This window comes from Convolutriloba macropyga, chromosome 14 (assembly GCF_964194025.1).
Source record: "Convolutriloba macropyga chromosome 14, txConMacr16.3, whole genome shotgun sequence".
Taxonomy (NCBI): domain Eukaryota; kingdom Metazoa; phylum Xenacoelomorpha; order Acoela; family Convolutidae; genus Convolutriloba; species Convolutriloba macropyga.
Genome location: NC_134481.1, coordinates 42,276,093 through 42,288,317, shown reverse-complemented (window position 1 = coordinate 42,288,317; position 12,225 = coordinate 42,276,093). Strand labels below are relative to the sequence as shown.

Below are 12,225 nucleotides of genomic sequence, written 5' to 3'. Positions count from 1 at the left end.
AACAGTGATCAAAACAGTTCTCATTCAGGACGGGACGAATTCAATTCTGAAAGAAAAACAAAAAAACATTGACGAGTTGTTTTTTTGAGAAATATACAGATTTGGTTGATTTAACAAGAAACACGCTATCTCCTGAGAATACTGTACTAATGCAAGTGCCACCAATTCGTAATCAGCCAAAAAACGAACATATTAATGAGCGCATTAAACTTTTTAATGATAAAATAAATGCATTAGCAGGTGATGAAAATTATAAAGTTGCGAATGTGTACGACCTCATGAAAGCCATGCCAAGCTATGATAGTTTGTATTATGATGATTTGCATTTCCATTACAAACAAGGTGTCCCTTTTTAAAAAAATTGTGTGCTTTCTCAATTGCTTCCCACATCCAATAATTTAATAGCTCTGAATAACAACCAACGTAATCCAAACCAATACCCAAAATACCGCAATCATTGGAGACAGAGTTACAATTATATGAGAGGTCAATATTAGTCGAGATAATTGTTTTGCTGAATATTTTTAGTTTCATTTGTCTTCTTTTATTTTTGTTTCAAAATGAAGCTTCAGTTCCACTTTATTCTGCTTCTTATTTTGTGTGTAATCACACCAAAAAGGAACTGGGTCTTCACTACTACACCAATAAATCCTGCGAGTGAGAGGATGTCATCGTGCATGTCTAATAATATTGCGTATCCAAAAAAGAAGATCATTTTTACCTGCATGTTAAGGAATTTTCTTTACTCCTTGGTTGTCATTAGATTTCTTTTGTTCTTGTCAGGTGAAGTAGAATTAAACCCAGGGCCACCTCTCAATTACACGCAGTTTACCACCTTAATGAAAAAATACAACGATCAAGTAAAGTTTCTACATCAAAATTGTCAAAGCGTGCTTGGACAAAGGTTGCTCCTTAAGAATTTTCTATCTAACCTAGGTGACAATTGTATTTCGGGCTTCTCAGAAACGTGGTTGAAATCAGTTAACGATATTCCGTTTTGGTCGATACACTCAGAATACTTAGTGTCCTTCAGATGCGACCGACGTACTGATCTTCAGGAGAAAAATAAAGGCGGTGGTATTCTTTTGTTCGTTCCGAAAAAATTTCAGCCAAAAGCACGAAATGATCTAGAGACAATGTCAAAAGACCATTTTGAAAGTGTTTGGGTAGAGTGTAAAATAAATAAAAAGCCCGCGTTGATAAAGTTGGCTTACTGTCCAAAAAAAACAACTAATAAATTTGTTTTTGGAAGAGCTAGCCCTGGGTTTAGATAGAGCAGCGACTGAAAATAAAAAAAAATTTCCACTAGGTGACTACAACCTTAATTACTTTAATTGCAATGAAAGAAATCTCCTAGAAACTCTGATCTTGCCGTACGGTTTACTGAACTCAAATAGAACTTTAGCAACAAGAGAAACATCAAGAACGAAGTCGCTAATAGACTATGTTATATGCGAAAACTTTTTTAGTTCCCAGACACTAGACTCGATTCTAAAAAGTGATCACTTAGCCACGCTTACTTTAATTGGTGAAACCGTTAAAAATAAAAAAGAAGCTATCAAAAAAATAGTGTTTGATAAAACAAACTACTCTAAAAATGCTTTTTGCCTAGATGTTGGAAAGATAAATTGGAGATCATTTTATTTATCAGAAAATCCTGAAATCATGTATAAAAACTTTTGCTCGTCATTGGAAACGGTAATTAAAAAGCATGCTCCACAAAAGACCGTCTTCATACGCCATGACAAGCCTAAACTAACGCTACATCAACAATGGATATCAAAAAACACAGTAAAAAAAGTTTGCAAAGACATCAAATAATAACAACAAAAATGTTTTGAAGCAGGAAAATGAAAAACATCTGCTAGATGTGTTTCAAAACTGAAAAAGTGCAAGAGAAAGGTGGAATTTTATCAACGAAATCAGAAACTGTGAAAAAACACAGACAGAAATACCAAGACTCAAAAACAGTTTTGGAACGGTTTTGACCAATGGAAATGATATTGCCAATCTTCTCAACTATAAATTTTCAGCGTTAGGTGAATATTTTGGTAAAAAAGAACAGTATCAATTTTGTAATAATCCGTCACGCCACAGTAACAAATTTATATTCAGGTATACGACAACCAAGGAGATATTTGATACACTCAACAATTTAAATGTTAAAAAACCGTTGGGTCCATCACTCATTCCAGCTTGGGCTTTAAAAGATGCAAGAGAACACATAGCTGAACCTCTCTGTTTTTTGTTTAACCAATTCTTAACTGAACAACGCTTTCCTGACCACCTTAAACGTGCCCACGTGTTGCCTCTTTTCAAGAAAGATGATCCTGAAGATCCGATAAATTATCGACCAATTTCGCTTACTGGAGCTCTAGCTAAAATTTTCGAAATCCTTCTTCGAGATCAAATATTAGCTTATTTAGAGAAGAATAAGTTGCTTGCAACAACACAGTTTGGATACAGAAAAAAGTGTCAACTACAGATGCTCTTTTATATTGCACTGAAAAAATCAGATATGATCTCAATAAAAAAACATCGTCACAGGAGCTTTTTTAGACCTATCTAAAGCTTTTGATTCGATATCACATCCTACTCTTCTGCACTAAACTTTTAGGTTTTAGTGCACAAGCAAATACAATTCTAAAATCTTATCTAGAAAACAGTGTGCAAAAAGCCAAATTCTCGAAGTATGAATCAAATTGGATAGCACTTAACCGTGGAGTACCACAAGTTACTGTGCTAGGCCCACTGCTTTTCAACATTTATGTAAATGATATGAAAGATGATACTGATGTGAATTCTAATATAATCCAGTACGCTGATGATACTTTTATCTTTTGCAGTGGAAAAACAATATCTGAATCAAAGTTACATCTTGAAAAAAGTATTGCTAAACTCATTCTTTTTCAGGAAAAATGAATTAAATGTAAATGAAAGCAAAACCGAATTCATTATTTTTGGAGCCCCTAAAAGAAACAAAATCGAAGAAATAGTTGTTAACGGATGTACAGTTCTCGAGAATAAAGTTGTGAAATACTTGGGAGTTCATATTGACTGTAATCTTTCTTTCGATGAAGAAATAAAAAATGTACTAAGAAAAATGGCTGTTGGCATAAAGGTCATTTACTCCATCAAAAATATATTTCCTGAAAAAACTAGATCTGCCTAACTGAACGCTCTTGTTTTAAGTCATCTGCATTACCCAATTGTTCTGTTCTCAGGTCTTAAAAAATCACTTCGAGTTACTCTAAATAAACAAATGAACTGGGGAATAAAGGCATGTTTCAATAGAACCAGATTTGACAGGACCACTGATCTCAAGATCAAACACAAAATCTTACCAGCAGAATACCTCATAAAGTATTGGGTTATTATATATTTTATAAAGCTTCTAAAAGCAGATCTACCAGCTTTCGATATACTCAAGTTAGCCACCCTAAGTGCTAAAATGAATGACCGTACAAACAAGCTGTCATTTGGAGCAAACCAAAAAACATATAATGCAAAACTGTTTTTCAAAAAAAGCAATTGACTGGTATAACGATTTGCCTCTCACCTTGAGGCGGAATATCCCTAAAGAGCGGGCTCTCAAAACTACAATAAAAAATCATTTCTGGAATGAGTTTCTAAAAGACCCAACGGTTTCTGAATTGAATTCTAATCTCAAATCTTTCAAGTTCAATCTTAATTTGATTTAGTTTTAGGGCGCCTTTAGTCTTCTATGAAATGTTAATTGGAGGATTAGCATTTTTTAAAATATTCTCTTTTCTCGAAAATGTTAATTGTAGAATTAGCATTTTAAAAATTTTTTCTCAATTATAATTCATCTCTCTTAATTTGTCGATATTTTAGCACATTGTAAATTTAATACAATTTTAAACTTTCACAATATGTGACATTTGTTTCATTTATACTTCTTAACACTACATTGCCTTTAAAACTATGTTCTGTATTTTATAGTTCATACTCAAAAGAATTAACAATGTTTTTTCTCTTTTTTTTCTTCTCTGTTCGGAAGTTGACCGACAAAATGCAATCCAATGCTCCGCTCGACCGCCGATACGATATATCACGGGAAAGCCTTATAAACAGATGTCTGTCTCCGAGAAATTTTTACTTCAAGAGAAAATTAAACATGACTTCCGAGATTTCAGCATGAAATACGCTTGGTAAATAAGGGGAAATTCCCGTGCTGACATGTCTTGGCGAGCACATCCAAGAACCATAATTGTCTTCAAGTACGCTAAGATGAAATTTCCAATAGCTTGCCAAGATAGCCTGGAAACACTTTAATCGTCTAGGATATGATTGCCAAAAAAGTCTGAGGTTCTCAACCCGGGTCTTCTTCAGATATTAATTATTTCTGTAATTATTTATATAATTACACTCTAATTTTAGCGTATATTATTTAACCTTTTTTTGGTTTCGATAAATAAATTTCGGCAAACTTGTACCAACCCTCATTTGACGTCCTTTGGTTTCAAGAGGCAAAAAGAGTGCAGCCACAGCAGCTACAGACCCAACCAGGAAGTAAACACCCATTGCAGCACGTATGGAACTGTGTAGGAGAACTTGGGCTACAAAAGGTGTGACCATAGAACCCAGTCTGGATATTCCACTGCCGGAGCCCAAACCTAGAGCCCGTATTGTAGTGGGGTAGATCTCACAGGTGTACACGTACACAGTTTGGAAGGCAGCCACTACGAATGAACGAGACGTGAAGAGGAGGAATGTGACCCAGGCTCTAAAATAAAATATCAACTTAGTTGATACTATGTGTGAGGTCATATTGTAGTTACGAAAAACGAGGTGCATTGACAGAATGTTAGATAAAATAGTCTATCAACCTGAACAACGTTTGCAAGTCTCAAAAAAAATTTTGAACTCAAGACTTCATTATTAATTCTCCAAGCCCGCGGCTGCGTGGGGCAAACCCAAAATAGTACAACCTGTTAGTATGGCATTTTACCACGAAATTTTTCTTTTTTTTGGGGGGGGGGTCGGGAATCTGTCTCAATGCTCAAGTAACTCTCTTGATTCCGCAAAGAGCTAACCATAAAAATCTGTAAAACAGAAGTATTTCATATCGTAAACAATCATTATTTCAGAAACTGTGGGCACCATCCTTGACACAAAACTAAATAATAGACCTAAACACCTGAGAGTATGTATTATAGAGGAGTGAAAGGTACCTTGGCATGCAGAATGAGACTAAGAAGGCGAACAGTCCGAACAAGAAGAACTCTATCGCAATTGACTTCTTTCGACCAAACATCTCCACCAACGCCAACGCTATCAACAGACCTAAAAAAAACATTTGAAATTAATGTAATTAAAGTCAGTGTGATTTCTCTCTATCCTTAATGATTTTAAACGTGCATTGTCTCTTTTGAAATATATAATTTTGTGATATCGTAACAATTACTCATCTAACATAATACCTGTAAAATACACTGCCTCGAGTTTTACACAAGAATGTAAATACTCGGGCAATTCTGTGTCTTTTAACAAACAGCCTTTGAAAAAATTGCTTTTAAAAATTAATTGACCACAAATTGTCAAAAAAAATGGTCATAGTTAATTGTTATAGTTAATGGAGACGATGACAAATTGTCATAGTTAATTAACACGCGTATTCCACGAGCACATAATTCATGATTTCATTTTCAAAATATGCTTAATATAGGTTATGAGGTTCAATGCCAAAAAACAGCAGTAGAAGGCGGAGGCGGATTAGCAACACGGACAATCAAGATTCCACTTATATTCCTCCTTTCACTTACCCGGAAATTCGGCCAAAGTAGTCCACAAAATGTCAACATAATCATCAGTTTGAAGCTCCTTGCATTCTGCCCAACACGTCTTATCGTCTTCCTGGGCTTTGGTCACTTAAACAAGATATACATTATCAAACATAGCATTTGTGTTATTTAAAAAAAGTTTGACTTTAAAATATTGAAGGTATAGATTCTAACCGCATTTCTCGTCACTAGAGCTGAGTTCTGAGAATATCTCAGTTGTGGCCAGTACTATTCCATAATAAGTTCCGGCAGCAATCAACCTAAACATTCAGTAAGTTAAATTGATAACTGAATCATACCCGCTCATATTTTTTTAAAGAATTTAAAGCTTCAAGAACAATACATAAGACATCATTCTAAAGCCTTTTGCGGCAAAAACTTGAGAATTTTGAAACGAAATATTTTATGAAAAAGTAATTAAGCAAATTCAATGATAGAATTCGCTGGAAAATATTTGAATGAAACAAATTATCGCACAACATACGTTGAATCTATATTATATAACTCTCTCGGACAAGAAACAGAAAGCAATTTTCTGGCTTCAATGTGGATAACTAAAATATCAATTAGTGGATACCAATATCGTCTGAAGAATCTCTCTATAGCAACAGGTAGGGGGCTGGCTTTCGTGTATTGTGGCTAGCTTAAGTACAGGGAGGCTAGCTTCAGAGGGCAAGGATACAGGGGAAAGAGGTTATGCGTAAAAAGAGTGGTCTAAGATTGGACTTTAAAATAGGGGATCGAAAGGGGTCCAAAACTGATAAAAATAGTTTTCAACATTATGAATTATGTCTCCTCAAAAGTTTTCGCTAAGCGCACACTTAGCGGAATTAGATCGTACTAAAAATCACAGAGCGCTGCAATGTGACTTCAAACACTGGTTTAAACGAAAAAAACGAGTGGAAGATGAAATTAAAAAGACCAACAGTACTCCAAATAAATGCTCCAAACTTAGTTTAAGAGCGCTTAAACTATTCTATCTCCGCTTGAACACTTGAAATATATCGACTGATCATATTCTAATGCAGATACCAGAATGCTGAAACGAAAAATATTACGTTTTACCGGATTGTAGGAATTGAAACACACATCTAGACATAGTTATCTATTTATTGCATCATAAATCTTAGTGGCATGAGGGACTTTTTGCTGTGACACAAGCTCACTTGTACCCGAGTGGTGGGTAAAAAGCCCGAAGGGTACTAGAATTGATTTTCTAAATTAACTAGAAAATCGCAAGGATTAAAAACGCGTTTTTTGTTAAAACTTGAGAAAAAACCAAAAAGGAGATTGATACTGCGAGAGGGCGAAAATTAGGACAAGAAACTCAAGTCAACCGCATATAAATGGCATATTTTCATTAAGAACCTATTTTCATGAACATTTCTTAATTGATCTAATTATTCTATAATTAGGTTGAGAGCTGCCTCGAGATTTTGGTGCCTGGCTATTTTTACCCTTGATTCTCTAAAAAGCTTTGAGTAAACCATGAAAGTCCAACTTAAACATTAAAGTATGTTCAATCAATTATGTTCCATAAAGAACATAAAGTCTGTTAACATTAAAGTATGCTCAATCAAGTATGCTCCGTAAAAAATCTTAAAGTATGTTCCATACTTTTATCATTATGTAATCTACTTGTTCTGCACTGACCATAACAGCCATATAAGTGATGTAGTGAGAGCGTATTCGGATGAGAACAGGTCTAGAAATCTCCCCCTGTCCTTACTGCTTTCCTGTTCGTCCACAATCAACTCCCCAAGTGGCATTGGCTTCTTGTTCCAAGTCGCTATCTGTTTGATGGAATTCAGAGCTGCTTCCTTATCCCCTGCGACCACGTGGTACCTCGCACTTTCTGGCAGCCACTAACACACACGCAGATTGTGAATAACATTACCCACTAAAGTCGGGCGAATTGCTCTCAAACGACTGGCGAGCAATCGGCATCGTCAGTACCTAGCTGCGTGGATTAGGGACGCTAGTTTCGGCTTAATTGAGGGAGGGGGAGGTGTGGGGTGAGCACGAGGTGAGAGGAGGGGAAGGGGTTGTATCCTATTTAATATGAGATACAACGGGTAATTCCCACTATCAATCCTGAGCTTTGAATAAGTATTGATTTTGTTTGAGTAAGGGTAACGTTATTATCTCAAAAACTAAAATTTCGTCCCAGTAAAATCTCTAATTTTAACACTATAATTATCTCTAACTTTTTAGACCATTCGGTCAGAAACATAAAAATATCATCGTCAATTAAAAATTCAGCGTCAAGTAAAAAAAAACGATCTATGGCAGTGTAAGTCTTTCATCATATATTAGATGGTAAAAATTGAAGGACAATTTTTATGGCTCTACATGTTTGAGAACAGGAAAAGAGGTGCTTGCAAAAACCGTAAAAGCATTACGAAGCAAAAGTTCAATTGATCGAGTAAATCTTCTTGAGTTTGTCACTCTTATTATTAACAACCATGTTTTAAGACTGGGGCTATAAGCGTGTGTTGACATATGTGACAGCATGATAAATGAGTTCAAATTATCTTCAAGTTTTTCGAGAGCGATTCAAAGACAGCAAAACGGACTGGAGTTTTGATAATTAAAAGAAAGAAGGAATGCTTTGATAGAGTAGAGAGAGAGAGAGAGAGAGAGAGAGAGAGAGAAGACACTTGAAATACAGGTACAAGTACCAGAAAAATGTAACCAACATTACATTATTATGACAGAAAGTGTATGGGGAGATGAACAAAAGAAAAAAAAGGTAATTTAGGAGTTCAAATGTAATATACTCAAGCTCCTTGTTCGGGTTTAATAAGAACTTAAGATAAACCTAGAAGTTAGTAAAAACCTAAATACTGTATAGAGAGCTTCCATAGAGTACTTACATAGCAGAGTACTATGAAGATGACAACTGGTAGAGCACAGAAGAAAACCATATACCTCCAGCCTATAGTCGGCATCACTACCAATGCAATGGCCACTGCTATCATAGTCCCTATTGCCCAAAACACCTACAACACACAGTCACACAATCACACAATTGATCGCAATTCTCTTACTTAAACTTTTTTTAAAAAAAAAGAAATGTTGCAAACACCCGAGATAGTTCTGTTCTTACAATGTTCTTAAAATGTGCCTAGAAATGTCCGAAAAATGGTCCGAGAAATGATATTAAAATATGATTACTCAATCATAAAGCCTGTAAAAGTTCTTGCAAAGAAACAGTCAAATTAAGCGCTCAAAAGTTCAAAAGATATAGTCGATCCTAACCCGTCGAATCAAGATTAAATTAATGCACAACAATTATCCTGAGCAGCTTAATTCGTAAAAACATGCAAAGTTGATTACAAAAGCATGACTATAATGAAGTTAAACTTAAAACAAGACGGCTCGTGCAAAATTGTGCGTGGCACAGATTGTTCCAACATGCCTCTCAATTTTCTCAAACAATTTACTTTGATCGGAGAGGAAATGATCTTTTAACAATCAGTTTTGCGAAGTTAAAATTTAAAGCTTTTCTTCGGAGCAACCTTGAGTACAACTTTTTTCAATATGAGTTTACGTGCTAGAAGTAGCAAAGTAATAACCGACTGATTTTTTTCCCATATAATTTTTGATGACATCTTTATCAATTACTCAAGATCCAGTTGAGAATTTTTTCTCACATAAATTTTCCAGAATATCAAGATTTCATTGAGCATTTTAGTTGTCGATTATCTCAAGTTTTGTATTTTTGACAAATACGCTATTTAAAGATACTTTCAATTCATTTGCATTATATTTGGCCATTTTTTGATTTCGAACAAAATTAATAAAGCAACATAAAAACAATTTGTTCAAAATATACGTGACAAATCAAATAACATTTTTCGCACTGACGATTCTAACTGATCTATCTCACGCACAATTATTCCCAACATTTATTATTCAGTCAATTTTGAGTCAACTGGAGAAAGTACACTTTAATGTCAGCCAAGCATAAGTTGAGAAGACGGTTCTGGTGTTAACAAAGACATTATTCTGCTTCATTTTATTGTCAAGTGATTGCTTTTGCCTGTCTTTCTTACAAACAATTCCCCATAAGAAGTCAGATTGGCTAATCTTAGATATATAAAACCCTTAACTAATTAGTTGACCTGCTTTTGGCTAGTGTTTTGCAGCAATTTACTTCTACCTCAACAAAACTTTACATTCTTTTTTATTTGAAGTGACCGGACATAAAGGGCTCCCAAAGAAATTTTTTAAATTCTTGCTGCTTAACAAATTGATGCCACTTGAATAGAGCAAGCATGTTAGTTAAGGTCTGAAGCAAGAAGTTTGGAAGAGAAAAATTGGCGGAGAAAAAGAGGTACTTTTAGTTTTCACAAGATTTCTCAGCGTTATGTTGCCTTTTCAGCGTTATGTTTTTGAACGCTCCTCAAAAAACCTATTTTGTTCCCTTTTGTCATATTAACACCTTATATGATGGAGAGTTTGATAGCATATACTTGCGCAAAAATCTAAAAGAAAATTTTCTCACTTTCCAAGTTTTTTCTCATTTTCTATTTCTCTTGTTTTTGTCTCAAATTTCACACACTTGTTCCATTCTCAGAAGATACCAATAAACCATTTATTATTTAAAGTAGGCTCAACAATTGCCGTCGGCCACCTCGCACTCCGAATTTTAGGGCAAAACCAAATAAAAAACAGCTTATCTATCTTTTAAAAAAAGTTACAAAATTTCCATACTTTCGTTGTCGTATCAAATATTCAACGAAAAAAGATACCCTCATTTGCAGGAAATAGTTTGTTTTAGAGACCAGAGCAACCACCAAAAAGAATAAATTCTTCAAATTGTGGTTGTTTTCATTTTTCTCTAGAGAAATTATTTTCCGTAGTTTTCCTTTCCACAAAATGTGTTTCAGTTGCATAGGGCTTCTGGCAAATGCAATCAACAGAACTATATATAGACTAACAAACTGTCTACAAATTAAGCTAAGTTGCAAAGAAAAGCAGCTGAATGTTTTTTCTTCTCTTTGTAAAATTTTACAGGTTTTTTCGATTCAAAATGTTCTGGAAAAAACTTTGTTCTGGTTAGGTCAACAATCTATTGAATAGCTAAAAATCGAGAGCTTATAATTGTACTAAAAAAGGAAACATCTGGCGGAAAGTGGAGAAGACTGTTGTTGTTGCTGATTCAATACTTGATTTTTATGAGGAAATTTTCATTTTATTTTGACAGATTTATAAAAAAGAAAACAGTTAGCGTTATATAAGATACTGACAATTGTGTTAGCAACTAAATTAATCCATTTTGATAATTCAATGTCGTCCGCATGTCCACTCCCATCCAAAAATTTTCCCCATTTTCTGTTTTTTTTAAATTTTTTGAACAGCTCATTTATTTCAAACTGCATTAAATTTTGTAGTTTTTTACACTATAGTTTCAAATTTAGCCTGTAAAGGCTACAAAGAGAAATTTATATTTTCCCGGCGAAGCGCGAAAATGAAAACTATAGGCAAACTTTTATAATCTGGTGTAATTTTATTAAAATAGTTTAATATCAAATTCATAAAAACTATATTAAAAAAGTTTTACACCAGCACACCCCTATTTCAAACCCACAATTTTTCTTTTTCCTTCCCCTGTTTCTCCCACTCCTAAACAGCTCCCTTCTTTCAATCTGTGATAAAAGTTATATTTTGAACATAGCCGGCAAATTGCCGGAAAATAGCCGCGATAGACGCTTAGGGCATTCCATGAAATGAAACAACCAACGCGATTAGATAGACAGATCGACCACCAGTCCTTTAATAGACCACTAGACTTTTTGGGTTAGCTTTGGACTGTCATTTTTATGAGACACATAAGCTCTATAAGGAGAAAGCCCTAATAGGGCTTTTCAAAATTAGGATCTTTTCCGTTTGTGCCCCCTAGGCTTAGTGGGCGCATATTATTTGCACCCCTCAGATGCATGTGCAATATTTTTTACATAATGACTTACTATGTAATGGCACGTGCTCTGTAACTGGGGGCGCATAACGTACTGGGGGCACAAACGGAGAAGATCCAAAAATTAATATTCGATATCAAAAACTCAAGACTCTAATAATCAACAATTAGGGCGTATATGTTTGGCAGTATTTAGATGCACACTATTGACATTTAACAAGTAAATGTTCATAAAATTTAAAGTTCCATAAGTGAGTTCAGAAGCCATTTTTTTAGTGAGGTAAGCCATTCAAAAAGTCAATTCCAAGACGTCAGGGGAAGACGAAACACAAAACTGTTAGACGAAGTAAAAAAAGTTAGGAGCGCTATAATAGCCGCCTGGAATTGAGGACGCGGCTATTAACAACTAAAGAAATAAGATTGACAGATCAACCACCAGCTTTTTAATAGACCACTAGACTTTTTGGGTTAGATTTGGACTGTCGTTTTTATGAGACA

The 12,225-nt window shown here is 34.7% G+C and overlaps 1 protein-coding gene across 3 annotated transcripts in view; it reads right to left on the bottom strand.

The window, feature by feature from the left end:
• The window catches only part of LOC142352841 (synaptic vesicle 2-related protein-like), a 37,734-nt gene that overhangs the window by 10,551 nt on the left and 14,958 nt on the right, over positions 1–12,225 (bottom strand). For all 3 annotated transcript variants that reach the window (XM_075404990.1, XM_075404992.1, XM_075404993.1), the window contains 6 exons: positions 8,681–8,806; positions 7,458–7,669; positions 5,979–6,064; positions 5,787–5,891; positions 5,196–5,307; positions 4,462–4,747 (listed from right to left, as the gene is read on the bottom strand). In XM_075404990.1, the coding sequence (XP_075261105.1) occupies positions 4,462–4,747; positions 5,196–5,307; positions 5,787–5,891; positions 5,979–6,064; positions 7,458–7,669; positions 8,681–8,806 (927 nt within the window). The remainder of the gene's footprint in view (positions 1–4,461; positions 4,748–5,195; positions 5,308–5,786; positions 5,892–5,978; positions 6,065–7,457; positions 7,670–8,680; positions 8,807–12,225) is intronic.